The 16,223-nt window shown below is 40.5% G+C and overlaps 1 protein-coding gene across 1 annotated transcript in view; it reads left to right on the forward strand.

Annotated features, from left to right (window-relative positions):
• The window catches only part of LOC109194765 (uncharacterized), a 36,312-nt gene extending 23,248 nt beyond the window's left edge, over positions 1 to 13,064 (forward strand). The window contains exon 3 of the mRNA XM_019345539.2: positions 12,969 to 13,064. Coding sequence (XP_019201084.1) covers positions 12,969 to 13,064 — 96 coding nt within the window. The remainder of the gene's footprint in view (positions 1 to 12,968) is intronic.
• The last annotated feature ends 3,159 nt before the right edge of the window (positions 13,065 to 16,223 follow it).

The raw sequence follows: 16,223 nt of genomic DNA on the forward strand, positions 1-16,223 counted from the left end.
TGAGACGGGAAGGAGGGAAACATACACTCACCCAGCAACCTACAGATCTGCTGTAGGTTCCCTGCGAGGGAAGTCATGCATTTGGCTAAAACCTCTATAGCTGGTAATTACACATGTTCATATGAAGAACAGAGAAAAAGCACCATGATAGGCATGAGCAGCAATACCCACCGTGGCTGAGCAAAGACATTCCTTTTTTTCAGCATTGGATGGCATAAAATCCCTATGCTGGAGATGGACGGGTGACAGATGGCTCCGGAAACAACAAAACCATGTTTAAAAGAGATCATTTCTTGAGATCAGCTATTTTATAATCATTCAGTACAGTTTAAGCTTGGTGTTATTTCTTAAAGATTTTGTATATATTACAAACATTTTGACACTTAAGCTTTCCGATACATTGGAAGAAAAAAAATAGGTGGAGGAGAGAGCAAAGATTGCTCTAACAGGAAAATTTTACTGTCAGCCATCAGTAGAGGGCACTGTGAGCTTTTTGGTCAGTCTGCTCCACACACCCCGCCTTCCCCCAGCCCAATCCTGCAAGTGGACCAGCCCACTGCCTGGCAAACTGTCTGCTGGTGTAGAAGATTTAAACAAAGAGGGTTAATATCAATCAGCGTGTGTGTAAACACACTCATAGCTCACCTGAATAATGAAGTGGTGATGAGTCAGCCTTTTTCCTGTATGGGGATGTAAGTGTGTAAGAGAGTGGGCAGGGGAGGAATCTAAGAGACCAGGGTAGCCTACAATAAAATTGTAGGCATGCTGTGTGTAGTACAAAGAAGTGACCTCACACAGTTGCTGGATTTAAGTGTTTATGCAGTTTTTAAAGTAAAATGGATTAATAAACAGATAAATAAATCACTGTTTCTCATAAAATATATGAGTGGAGATAAAAGCAATAAAAAATAACCCTCCCGTGCCATTTTTGAACCTTGAATAGAGAGAAAAAAGACTTGCATTTCAAATTACAAAAGCTGAAATTGATAGGAATATATTTTTACAACTGGCTATATCGTGCTGACTTTTATTACAGCGTTTTAGAGGCTAAGAATTTATTTGACATGCATTGGTAGAGGAGCTTTCAACATTTTAGACACCATTTATATTTTACAATGAGGCAACACTAAAAAAAATGTTGTGAATACACAATATTTGTGCCTATGAATTTGAACTGTGGTCAATTAATGATTAAATGGTGGTTTGGCTGATGCGGAATAAAAATGACTCATTTTCAGTGGATAGAAATGTCATAGGCAGACATGCTGAAATATAGGAGCAAATGTGTGATGTTCAGGGCCACACAAAGGCCTGCCAGACAATAATTTTCACTTTCAAACACCTAAAGCAACAAACATTTGAGGTGCTGAGGAGAAAAAAGAAAAGAAAAAAGGAGAAAATATCTGCATTTGTCTGACTCACAAATAAGTGAAACCACAGCAGCCAAGACAGAACTGGCAGTGATCATTGAATTTAATCATTTTGCTCTCCTTCTACCTGCTGTCTCTTTGGCATAAATGTGGAACAGATTATCGGTTTTGTAAAAACGAGCAAAAGGTTTTGACATAGAACAAAAAAAAAAGTCTGATTTATTTGATACAGAATCAATGAATCTGTCAGTTAGCACATTCTCAACTAAATCACTTTTTCTTCACAACATTTTCTTTAGATCATTTCATGATGGAAATAAAACAACTTAAGCTTAATGAAAATGGCCCATTAGCAACACCAGACTTGAGCTATGAGCTCGTGATACAACCACACACTTCATGCTCCTGTAGCAGCCATTAGTCATTAGAACTCCAATTTGATGTTATTTAAGAGTTTGTTTGTGAAACACTGTGCTACCCACAAGCTTTAGTGAGTTTTCATCAATTAGGGATAATGCTGTTGCCATAGAAACGCTCAAGTTGGCATCTAGAACGTGGAAAGGTGGCATCAGTGAGCGAACAGCTTTTACGGGAGACTACACTTCACTGTGGCTTGAAGAAGAAGAGGTAGAAGCTGATTAATATGAGCAATAGATGTGATTAATAGTTTATTCTAACTCATATTTATAATTTCATTTTAGAACCGAGGATTATGAACGTGAGCACATCTCAGTTCTGTCACTGGAATTTGAATTCATCTCCTTAAATACGTGATCCTTCAGGGGAGTAGAGTTTCAGCTGGAACAGATTACTCACAGCACAGCATATATCTGTACTCTGTAAATTCAGCTTGTCAGCAGCAAGATCATCCCACTGAATATTAGTCTTATCTTATTACATTAGGTAAATGGCACAAACATTTTAGCCCGAAAAGCCCACCATAAAGACGTCAAGCACTATGAATCAAAGTCATACCAGCTCTGAGACAACATTTGTAGGGCAATAAAACATAAAAAATGAGCGAAAGGGAGCTACAGATATCAGATTTCAGATATCAGAAGTGTATTTTGCAATTTAGCACATAATTGCACTGCTGATTAGGAAAATGCACATTAGATGCACGCATCCAGCACACACGCCACCGGCGTATCTGACTTCTGGCTTGTGTGGGTAGGCGGATTTGCTGGGCATCCTGTTCATCTCACTGTACATTCAATTACAGTCGCCCACAAATTACTTCAAGAATACAAGCCAGCATGAGCCGCCTGCCGCCTCCGCATGTAAATGCACTCCTCCTCCTCCTCGTGCCCCCATCTCGCTTTCTTTCCTTTCCTCTTCTCTTTCTCTTTTGGCATTTCCGCAGACAAATGCCGGACTGTTAGTAGTCTGAGAGTAACTAGCTTTTTGGTTTCCACGGCAATACTTTTTGATCTCTCCAACAGAGTCGTGGTGGAAATACATAAGCAGAGAAAATACCCTAAAACAAGCGGCCTCACGTCTTTAAACACCCACTGCTGACGCGTGCTGATGAATCCTGTTTTTTCCTTTTTTTTCCATCTCTGGGCTGTACACTTTGTACAATGCTCACATGTGCGATGCAAACACACATGCATGCATTCATTTTTCAACCCAGAAGAACGCACGTAAACACAAGCTCCACGGCAAATATTACACACACCTCCTCTGCTCGTCTGTCAAACACACACAAGCGCACACACACTCACGGAATCTCTCGCTTTCTCTCCCCAACGCACAACAAGGTTGTTCTCAGCGTGTGTTCTCTCCATCTTTCTTGTTCCTTCTGTCTCTCTCCAGGGTACACATGATAGCGACTGATGTAGGCAGCAATTTATATCACTGAAGGAGGCTATGAGAAATACAGATGATATCCCACAAAGGGGGTTTCAAGAGTGGAGGAACGACGTCAATGAAAAAGAGTTGGGTAGAATGAGGTGGGGGGGATGGGGGTCCTGAGAGCTTGATATAAGACTGTAGTGTCATTCCAGTGGTGACTCAAGAGACATCTGCAATCCACTTTAGAGCACTTTGCCCTATTTTCTTCCTCTTTGCTTTTTTCCAGCCTTCTGGTGAAAGGGCTCAGCCAGGCACTGCATTATATTGTACTCAAAGCTAAATTTAACCGTATATTGGCAAGAAATCTGACATTTTTTGTGTGTTGCCAAGAATTTATTCTCTATAAAAAAGTCAGTGAGTTGACAAGAGAAAGAAATTTGTACTTAATTGTGGCATCTTAAAAGGTAATAAAAAGAAACGGAACTAATGAGCGACGACCTCTGACGGCCCACTGCAGTCTAAGGCTAAGAAGAGACGGCTTGATGGGCTTAAATGTTGGAGCAGTTAAGTAATGGTGAACAAGCATTGTCTTAGTCACCTCCTCCTGCCTATGTTATATCTATTCCCCTGCACTCTGCTGTGGTCATTGTCCCAGCCATCAATGAAATATTCCAGCAATCACTGTTCTCATGTATTATTTTCAGCTTTTCTTTTATATTAGTAGAAGAACTGAATTCTTGAATATATCCTGAATGATCACTGACTTGTTTAAAACATTAGTCAGTGAAAGTCTAAAGATAAAACAAATATGACAATAGTGTGTGTTCACTGGCTATATACTACTTCCCCTTTGATTATTAAAAAATAAGCCAACTGGATGCTTTCGATCTATAGAGTCAACTGTAGTGTAAAATTCACAATCACTGTAGACAGATTGTCCCAGAGTCCACAGTCACCTTAGAGTCTTACTGCAGACTCCCAGTAGGATTGTAGACTGCCAGTCATCTGTCAATGTGGCCACCACAATGACATAGTAAGTTTAAAGGAGAAGCAGCTGGTAGCCAGGCAGTATTTCCATAAAATTGATTTCGTTAAAGTAAAGTTTAAAGTAAAAGATCATCGTTGACAAATTTTTCTGTGGATCTTAATATTTCTTCAATATGAACATTTCAACTCTTTTAATATATTGCATAAAAAAGTTGTTCAGTAACTCTAAGGCTGAACTGTGTATATATATATATATATATATATATATATATATATATATATATATATACACATATATACATACACACACACACACACACACACACACACACACATACACATATATCTACTGTATGTATAAAAAGCCCCAAGTGCGATTGAAGAAGGATCGTTGAGTGCGAGAGGAATTGACCTGAAAGATATAATCACGGCAAAGCTTGAAACCTGGATGCCCCGTAGCCGGTTACCAAGACTACGTGAAGTACCCTCAGAAGATCTACTAGATGATGTGAATGCAGCACTACGGACGATACCTACCGCCACCATTACTGAAACTAACAAGCTGATCTATACTGCGGCAGCAGTGATCAGTGAGATGCTTGGCTATAAGTTGAACAGCCACAAGGAGCAGTACCCTCCATGGAGAAGGAGACTAGAGGGCAAGATCAAAGTAGCACGGAGGGAGGTTAGCCAACTATCGGAGTTGCAGAAAGGTGCGACAAAGAAGGTGCATAACAAATACAGCAAGCTGTCCATACCTGAGGCCTTGGAAACTGCCAAGCAAAGACTCACAGCCTTGGCCAGCCGCTTGAGGAGGTACACCAGAGAGATAGAAGGCAGGAGAATAAACCAGCTGTTTTCCACAGAACCAGCAAGGGTGTACTCTCAGTGGCAAGGGAACAATAAGAGAACAGCACCACCAAGGCTGGAGACGGAGCAATACTGGAAGCGCATATGGGAGAAGGACGCAACCCATAATGGCAATGCTCAGTGGCTAGCGGATCTGAGGGCAGACCATAGCAACCTCCCTGAACAGGGTCCAATAACCATCACGGTGGCAGACATCCAAGCAAGGGTCTCTGGTATGAAGAATTGGACAGCACCAGGCCCCGACATGGTTCACGCCTACTGGCTGAAGAAGCTGACTGCACTCCACGAGCGTCTGGCAGCACAAATGAACCAGCTGCTAGTTAACGAGAGACACCCGGAATGGCTAACCGAAGGACAGACGGTCCTGATCCTCAAGGACCCCCAAAAGGGACCGGTCCCATCCAACTACCGACCAATAACCTGCCTCAGTACTACATGGAAGCTCCTGTCAGGCATCATATCGGCTAAGATGAACAGGCACATGGGTCAATACATGAGTGGGGCACAGAAAGGGATTGGCAAGAATACCAGAGGCGCAAAACACCAGCTACTGGTAGACAAAAAAGTCAGCCGAGACTGCAAGACCAGACTGACCAACCTGTGCTCTGCCTGGATTGATTACAAGAAGGCCTATGACTCGATGCCCCACAGCTGGATACTGGAATGCCTAGAATTGTACAAGATCAACAGGACCAGCCACCATCAGTTCCTGATGAAGGCATCAGGAACTCAATGGGGATGTGGCGTACAACACTAGAGGCCAACTTCAAGCCCATAGCACAAGTCACCATCAAGTGCGGGATCTACCAAGGAGATGCTCTGTCCCCTCTGCTGTTCTGCACAGGCCTGAACGCCCTCAGTGAGATCATTAACAAGACTGGCTACGGATACAGACTACGGAATGGAGCAGTTGTCAGCCACCTCCTGTACATGGATGACATCAAGCTGTATGCCAAGAGTGAACGAGACATCAATTCACTGATACACACTACCAGGATATACAGCAATGACATCGGGATGTCATTCGGACTGGAGAAGTGTAGTTGGATGATAACAAAGAGAGGGAAGGTAGTCAGAACTGAGGGGATCGAACTACCAGAAGGCAACATTGCAGACATAGAGGACAGTTACAAGTACCTGGGGATCCCGCAAGCGAATGGGAACCATGAAGAGGCCGCTAGGAAAGCTGCAACCACCAAGTACCTGCAGAGGATCAGGCAAGTCCTGAGGAGTCAGCTGAACGGTAAGAACAAGATCCGGGCCATCAACACCTACGCCCTGCCCGTGATCAGGTACCCTGCTGGGGTAATAGGCTGGCCAAAGGAGGAGATAGAAGCCACTGACATAAAGACAAGAAAGCTCCTGACCATGCATGGAGGGTTTCACCCTGGGTTGCACCCTGAGGCTGTATGCTAAGCGGAAGGAAGGGGGCCGGGGACTGGTGAGTGTCAGGACCACAGTCCAGGATGAGACAAGAAACATCCACGAATACATCACGAAGATGGCCCCAACTGACAGCGTGCTCAGAGAATACCTCAGGCAGCAGAAACCCAAGAAAGAGGAGGAAGGCGAGGAACCATCATGGAAGGACAGGCCCCTGCACGGTATGTACCACCGGCAGATAGAGGAGGTGGCTGATATCCAGAAATCCTACCAGTGGCTGGACAAAGCTGGACTGAAAGACAGCACAGAGACACTAATCATGGCAGCACAAGAACAAGCTCTGAGTACAAGATCCATAGAGGCTGGGGTCTATCACACCAGGCAAGACCCCAGGTGCAGACTGTGTAAAGATGACAGAGACAATCCAGCACATAACAGCAGGGTGCAAGATGCTAGCAGGCAAGGCATACATGGAACGCCATAACCAAGTGGCCGGCATATTGTACAGGAACATCTGTGCCGAGTATAACCTGGAAGTCCCGAGGTCAAAATGGGAGATGCCCCCAAGGGTGGTGGAGAATGACCGAGCTAAGATCCTGTGGGACTTCCAGATACAGACGGACAAAATGGTGGTGGCTAACCAACCGGACATAGTGGTGGTAGACAAACAGAAGAAGACGGCCGTAGTGATCGATGTAGCGGTTCCGAATGACAGCAATATCAGGAAGAAGGAACACGAGAAGCTGGAGAAATACCAAGGGCTCAGAGAAGAGCTCGAGAGGATGTGGAGGGTGAAGGTAACGGTGGTCCCCGTGGTAATCGGAGCACTAGGTGCGGTGACTCCCAAGCTAGGCGAGTGGCTCCGGGAACAACATCGGAGATCTCTGTCCAGAAGAGCGCAGTCCTGGGAACAGCTAAGATATTGCGCAGGACCCTCAAGCTCCCAGGCCTCTGGTAGAGGACCCGAGCTTGAAGGATAAACCGCCCACAGGGGCGTGCTGGGTGTTTATATATATATATATATGAACAACAACACCCAGCTTGCATGTATATATATATATATACATATATATATATATATATATATATATATATATATATAGTAAATGCCCAGTTTGTTCATTATCAGTGATTTTGATCTCTCTGATTACATTATTCATTAATTTCATCTTACATCCCTCACTGGTCCATGTTGACATGACAGCATCACACATTAGCTGTAGATTTGTCCGCTGCACATCCACAATACAAAACTTCTGTTCCACCACGTGTCCCAAAGTGTACTTTACATTTTACTCATTTTAAAAATACACAAACAAAACAACTGAAAGCATATAAAGTAAACTTTACTTTTATTCTATCATCATCAATGCAGCTAATTAATGGAGATTATTTTTCTTTTCTAGAAGCCATTTTGGCACAAAAATAAAAAGGGTCTCGCCAGAACCAAAGGAAAATCATTTTTTAAAAATCGAATTCAATGTATTTTAGCATAAAAGACATTTTTTGTTCATGTAACGTTGATAAATGTGGCGAAAATACATAGATTTCTGTCAAATAATGGCTCATTTCTTTTACTGTATATGGACTTATAACGTCTAATATCATGTTCCTTTGCTAAGGCACCTTATGAACCAGGGAATACCTGATTTTCCTAAATTTGCACAACCTGATACAATGACTTTAATTACACTTTCCTGACTACACACAGGTATACATGCATATATCATATAGTGATGTGAATAAATTGCAGGAATTATGTGGTGCTTCATTTTAAAAAATTAGCTGGGTTGTGTTGTTATAGTAGCATTCTTGTGTGGCTTCAAGAGGTATCATAATAGATACCTGATTCAAACATGAAGTGGGAAAACATCACACATACAGATGAATCCAGAAGATGTAAACAGCCTCTGAAACCTTCGTGAGGTCTTGAACATCTTAGTCCAGGCACAGCGTCTGATGCCTCAGATGGGATGAAAATAGCTGAAAACACCACCTGACAAGTAACAAGACAAAACATCTTATGAGAAACTGAAGTTTCCTACATTGTTGACTTTTGACCAATCGCATTTAAGATTCAATGACACTGCAGCTTACCACCGTCTCTGAGTTAGATATCCAACAGTGTGTCTTAAATAATATTGGATATCACCATGCAGTCTAAATAGCAATGGTGCCGAGGCTCATTAAATTTAAAACTGCTATACCAGTTAACACACAAAAAAATCCACTGTGGCTTTTCTAAGTTATTAAATATAATACATTATTAGCCACCAGTAGCAGTGTGGAGCTTACTAAGAGGGTGCCTATATATTCACAGCGCACCATTCTTACTCACCGATACAAAAAATAATATAAGACAAAATTTAATACTCAACAACAACAGGGCAGACATCATGAGACGCAATAATGTGTGAAACACTGACAAACAGCATGGTGGATAACACGAGCTAGCCAGGTAGCTTAAGACTCTGGTGACATTCAAGGACATTAAAGACAGCTGGAAGAAAAAAATACCAAAAAACCCCCCAAAGATTTACCAAATTAACTTGATGATGAGAGGAGCTGTCTGTTTCTCATTTTTGACCCTGCTGATTCAGGATCAGTCTGTGCTCCAAATACACAGCAACAGGAGCCCAGGTTAAGGAAGGATAAGGTGTTACTCAAAGCTAACAGATGTTTTTTATTTGGAGAAACAGTCATTTGTGTCGCAAAGTTTGGACGACAAAAGTCCAAACAGAGGTTTCAATGCCAAACTTAATAGCTCTGCTGTGAAAACATTAATGCTAATGAGCCATATGTTGACTTTGTTTAAAAAGCATGGGCAACAAAACGTAGAATTTCATCTAACATTGAGGCTGAACAGGCAGTCTGTTTATGACTTATTCTAGAGCCTTGTGCCAAATATCAGATTTGCTAAAAGAGCTTAAGAGTAGATTATTTTTTTAGTTCTATGGTTTTTTCTGCATTTTACTGTTTTTCTTCTTTTGTGATACAATTTTTTCAGTCTTCATATAGATCAGTAAAGTATTTAATGCCTGTACACTTGTGCAAAAGTCTAAAGGCATGTGATGTCAATACTACTACAAAAAACCAATAATAATAGTGAGAAATACTATGAAACTATAAGAACCTTTAAAAAATACCCAGTCATTCCGATAGATGGATGAAAAATAGGGTAACTTCTGCATCTTAAATGTGAAGACAGCACTAAGGTGCATTACACCTGGCAGTAATTTCTCTAAATGCAAAAGATTTTGGTTTGTATAGGAAACTGGCCCCTAACTTCCTTACTCTGTCATTTTAATGAACACTTTTCTCACAGTTTTCCTTCACAGCATGTCTTTTGTCCTGTCTTCCTCCCTTCACCCCCAACCGGTCGTGGCAGATGGCTGGCCCTCTCTGAACTATATAAATAAAACTGAATAGAAAATTTTAATTGAATTGATTTTATGAGCTAAGTTGTGGTGATTATTAGAGTCGGAAAGCAGGAGTATCCAGGTTATTTTTTTATATCCTGTTGTTATTGTTTGAATACTCTGCAGGTTGTGTTTAGCTGCACATGCTTTGAACATGGTAGCAACCAGTGTTGCAGAAACTATCAGGACTAAACTCTTTAACAATATAACTTAAATGAATTTAATATTTTGACAAGTTTGTTGCCTTTTATTGTTGCTATTTGAATATTTAAAGAAAGAAAACTAGTCTGATATAAATGTCATCAAGTAAGTCATGAACGTGAAACTGAAAACAAGTTGGCTTCTACAATAGTGCAGTGATACAGTTAAGATGATAATTTAGAAGTTTTTTAAAGTACAGAAAAAAAACTATTTGTGTTCAAGTGTACTTTATTTTTACAGTGCAAACCTCAGCCATTAGCGAAGGTAAATCTGTTCTTGGAAAAATGCTGCCGTACACTCTTGTTTGCAATCAACACACAATTATCACATCTTGTTTATGCTCATTATTTTTTTTTTCTGTTATTTTCTGGTTGACCTGTGGCCCCACAGGTCAATGGGGAATGTCAAGACTCTTATAGACAAATTCCCAGTGGACCTGAAAGGCAGTGGTAGATTTTAGGGACATAGTAGGTAATCTCCTCTGTCTCTTTTTCCAGTGGAAGTCTTGATGGATCTACTTTTTCTATTAGATCTGTTGGTTTAGAGTCAAGGACTTAATCTCTGACATGCACCCATGCCAATTGATTCGTAATGCTACCACAAGACTACTTACTGGAAGACAACGAGAAGACAAACCCAGTATTTCCTCTCTACTCGACTGTCTCACTGTCAGTGAAATTGATTTTAAAATAATTGGCTTAGGATCCTTTCATGGCTGCCACCAGGTCTATACGTCTCTGAACTCATATACCGCTATTCCACTTAGAACTGCATTGGTGGACCAATATGCTCTTCATTCACCTCTCTTATATATATATAAAACTACATACATAAAATATCAAATTTAATGCACATATCTATATATCAGGCTTAATATAATTTCTTTGTTCTTTTAATTAGTGTCATGATTTGTCACTACAAACTCAATTTGCCTTTAAGGGAATGATGTGAATATCTGAGCACAGGCTCCGACAGCAAGAGAGATTTTTCATGCAAATATGTGTCTTTTCAGTCTTTTGTCCTTGACTATGAAGCTGTGAAACCTTTCCGATGATCATTTCTTTAGCCAGCGTGGACTAAGGTCGACCTGTTGGAAATAGGGGTCCTAGTGATCGATAGACATGTTTCATGTTTGAGTGGATCTGTATTTCCCAATCCCTCTCTGGATAGTGCAGTGGTAAGTTATCCAATATTCCCATATGGTTTCAGCTCTTTAATGGTTGCTTCCAGTAGGGAAGAACCCCCACCTCCCTTTTATTCCCTTTCTCTCTGATTGGCTCCTGATCTAAAAAAAGGTCCTCTCACTTTACTCTATCGATTTAAATACTCTGGGGAGGACCAGCTGTATACCAGATAGCAGAGATCAGGTTGTGGATTGTGTCTGCCTGTCAACACATAAAATTACCACTGAGGCCAAACTAGCAACATTTGAGCTATTCAATATGTCAGATGCAGTTAAAGGGAGTGGGCGGGATTATCAATGAGAGGGTGAGTAACCACAGAGGCACCCCATGTTTGGGAGACACAAACAGGAAGTAGAGCAATTTGATTTACATATTGATAGTTTTCGAAATGAGAAAGTGGGGATGGAAACTGATGCTGTGCACCATGTTGAGCTAAGGCTTGTTGGCAACTTCAGTGAAAGGCAGGAGTGGAGAATAAAAACAACAACAATTGTTATTTTTATTTTATATTGCACCAGCAGTCTTCTTACTAGCCAAGGCATTCGCAATGTTCCACATCTCCTCTGTGAATAACTGACTGGAAAGAAAAAAGCTCTTCCTTGATCATGTCATTTGACACAGGAATAATGACACATTGTTACAAGTGCAGCGGCATTACCATTTCTCTGATGTTAGGTGACTTAGTCTGTGGTCTGAGACAAAGCAAGGGCAGAGTCAAACAAATGTAACCAGGAGCTAATATGAAGTGGGGCTGACAGGAGGAAAATTATGAAACAAGATTACATTATTCTAATGTGGGCAGACAAAAGGGTGAGGAACAAGAATGAATGGAAATTCAGCTGAGTCAGAGGAAAGCAGATAAATGCCAATGAACCAGCGCAAAGACTTTTACTTTAATGAGATATGGGAAGTGGTGATAGGGTGAAATGAGAGATCAGTGTGATCAAGAAATAAATGATTACACACCATCTCAAAAATGATAAAGTACCACATTAAAAAAAAAAAGTTTTGCAGCAGTCCCCATGGTTCAGATGTTAAATGAAACACAGAACACCAAAGAAGATCAATTATTCGAATGAAAGGTTTTAAAAGTCAAATAGATGTAAAAACGTGTGAATTGTAGATGAAAAGCTAACATACTTAGTTTGCTCCATTAATAACTGTATTCATAGTATACCCTGTCTTCACAACAGTGTCCTCTTACTTCTATTTCACTCAAAATTTTAAAAAATGAATTTATTTCTTGTGGGCCCGGTAAATCCTACTGACGTTATTTTGAAGCAATTTCTGCTTTTCACTAACAAACCTTTGTATTAAGACTCTCGGGTGAACCGCGCGTCTGCATCGCCTTTTTTTCTCTCTCAGTTAAATATGTATTCACAGTGTTCGCTTCAAAGAAGAAACATAAAGCGTAAAGGGCCCATTAGTGATTAGGCTGGTGCCTCAATACTGCCCATGCAACAACAAATATTTACCTAGAGTTTCTATTTTTTCATGCTTTTCTTTTCACAAACTCGACTGAAAAAAAAGAAAATGATGCATATGTCATAGGCTTTTTGAGTTTGATTGCTTTTTTAATGTTGTTTTGAATTACCTATCTACCTAAGCACAAAACTATATGAAGTACTGATCTTCATTAGAGCGGTATCAGTTGAGGTACCGTTTGAGCTAGATCTGTTTTATCTTAAATAATGTATAAAAGTGTAGGCCATCCACACTTGAAGTGAAGTGAAAGTGGCTCCTTGTGCTGCATTGTGTAGAAAAACACAGGCCGATTTATGTACGTGGCTGCCTCCCTGGACCAAGAGTCCAAGCCCCCGGATCCTTCTGTGTCTGACCCTCACAAGTCAGCGTAAGCCCTCTCATCTGGGATTATTCATGTTTTCCACATACAGGGTTGAAGCTTTAATCAAATGCCTGCCGCCCTTCATGGTGCTGACCTCTCTCACGCACAGCTTTCACAGCAGAGACGGCAGGTCAATCGCTTCTGCCACCGCTGTTTCCGCTGAGGAGCATTTCCACCGCATGGGATGGCCATTAAAGCGATTTAAATCAGTACTGGCAGAGAGGATGGGGCTTGCTGCTCTCCTTGGTAACTGACAATGTAATGATTAATGTGAGAGGGTTGTGGCTGTCTTAGTGTTGGGACAAACACAAGTGACTGGAAGGTCAAAAGGTTGGTTCAACAATAACTAGGGAAAATTGGGAGGAGAAGAGATCAGTAACAGTCACACAGTCACTTCTGTCTTGACCAACAAATAAAAAATAAACAAAAATAAATAATGGAGATGCCCTAAAGCAGTTTAGTGGCCAGCAGTAGAGGACTGCACCAGCGAGCAATATTGTGTTATTGAGAGAATGAAACAGCTAGAATGTGCCGGATAATGTTTTTGAACATTTAGAAAATTGATAAGAGCAAACATGCATTTGCTGTGTAAAGATATAGTACTGTAACGGGTACTGCTTTCCCTCGCTGAGACTGAAGTCCCGCTCCCACTGTGCTCCACTGCTGTATGACTCGGTAGCTGGTTCAACCCGACGTGCATGTAAATCCCTTCCTTTGAAATGATTTGCCCTCCCTGCATTTATAAAGAGACTAGAAATTGACCTCCCAGCATTGTGAAAGCAAAATGACGGCGCGCAGCCTGGAGCGTTCAGCTGGAGGCGACCCATCACATGTTCCTTCAAAGCAGTCACTTTCTTTGACTGAAAAGACCTCTGACAAAGGGAAAAAAAACAACACACGGCTGTTTTGAGACAGAAAGTTCTGCAAACTGCTCAGTAACTTCAAGTTGACATGAGTTTTAGTTTTGGCTTCATTTATTTGGGTCTGAGATCCCAGTGACGTTATGTTTCAATAAACTACTGATCCTATTTATCATTTTCCTAGTAACAGATAAATAAGTGGGTTTGGTCCAGTATTGTATTATCTAATGAGTATGATTGACCTTGATTGCTAGCATATAACTGGGTAATATGTTTTTGTTGTCAATCACCTACATTTGATAGCTTGTAAGTAGAAACAAAGCTCCACTAAACCAAAAATGCCAACTGATTCAACATTGCATTGTGCTAATATTTATATCTTATTATTATTGATGTGTAGCTGGGTTTTCATATACTTTAAATCCAGAGTCTTAAAAAATCCCCTTTTGAAACTACGTGTCCTGCTTAATGTAAGTTAATCTTATTATAATCATCCATATTTCTCCATTCTCCATTTGTTTTAGGCACGAGCATTTAAAGTTTAAAACAAAAGATGGAGACTGGCCTTGTTAAGTTTGGAATGAAACTAGCAACTTTTCAGTTCCAAGATTGGCCTTTTATACATTCCTTCAGTTCTTTTGTGGCATCCCTAAGTATAGCATCAGAAGTGCCTCACTCATCTCAGAGGTATTTTTATAGGATGACTTGCTGTGAAACAGCAGCGTCATTTCATTTCACGACTGAATAGATGCTGATACTGACTCTTAAGCTGCCACAATATAGTCTTGTAGATCCAGATAAGACTTTGCCACATGATGCAGTGCAGTTTTATACCACACTGATGCTTGCTAATCCCACCTGTCACTGTTGAGGTTCCTTTCATTATCACACCTTCCAGCTCCTCTTTTCTCAACTGCTGAAGTGAAGGATCTAAATCTTGTTCATGTCTTTTCACACCCAATTAACTCATGGAGGTAGAATGTGCCCTTTTGACCACACTATGCTACCCCGAGATACTTCCTTGCTGCAGCATGATGAGAATAGAACTGCTGCCAACTGCAGTTGCCCTGGCAATCTTTGCCAACACACAGTAAACACTGACACTGCTGCATCTGTGCGTAATATAATCAGTTACAATGCATTTATCTCATTTGTTTAAAATTTTCATAAATCAAAGCACAATAATAAAAATGTGAAATAAGTCATCACATTATTGGAAATATTCACGGAATGTCCAAACATGTACATAAATAATTAGATTTTAATTATGCTGAAGTTATATGAAATCTAACACACTGCATTTTGCCATATTTCTGTTCTTTGCTTACACTTTGCTGCAAACATTCAGAAAACCATGGGTTTACTTTGTGTCTTCAAATCCCATAATTGTAAACATAACATGCACTCGTTAACACAGATGGTACATCTGTGCATAATTTATCACTGACAAAGCAAGCACGGTCTGTTTCCATCATCTATTTTCCCATTACATGTTTACATTTAAACCAAAACTAATGTTGATCACAATTATTTCCATATTGATTGAACATAAATACACGGTACATAATTGACCCAGAGCAAATAGTGGATTTACTTTTGTGCAGTTGTCCCCAAACACGCACACATGCACACTCCCCCTCCTCTGTCACTTTTTATCATTAGACTACTTACAGTAGGATATTTCAGATGAATGGGGTTGAATTCTTAGATCTGTGTAGCTAATCTCCTCTTAATTAATATTGACATGGCTGACTGACTGTATTATACCTGCAGTATTTAGTATGTGCTGCATGGTGGATCCTCCAGGATCATGGATCATTGTACCAGCTGAATATGGTTTACATGATAAAACTACAAAGAGAAAACAGAACCATCTGTATTCTACTTGTGCCTCTCATACAGTAACATTCAGATGTTGACAGAATGGGAAAGCAATGGCTTACCCATTGCTTTTATTGCTTTTCATTTAGCTGTTCTCATGTGTGAACAATCAAGGCAGATTAACTAAAGCTGGTTTTAGACTTAAAATTGTCTTAAACTAAGACAGACTACATCATGGTATGTGTGATGGCAAGCCAAACATGGTAAGACCACATCACTAGTTTGCTTCACCTTAGTTTACTTTGCACTCACTACTTTAAATATCTTTTACTTATTGTCCAACATATTGTTTCTTTATTAAATTAGTTTACTTCTTTACATCACACCTTCCAATGTCTATATGGAGTGCACACATATCAACACTGCAAGGTCAAAGTTCTGTTTTATGTTGTATCATTGCATCTTTCTTTGAGTTACCCGGGGGTTTG

This window comes from Oreochromis niloticus, linkage group LG15 (assembly GCF_001858045.2).
Source record: "Oreochromis niloticus isolate F11D_XX linkage group LG15, O_niloticus_UMD_NMBU, whole genome shotgun sequence".
Lineage (NCBI taxonomy): Eukaryota > Metazoa > Chordata > Actinopteri > Cichliformes > Cichlidae > Oreochromis > Oreochromis niloticus.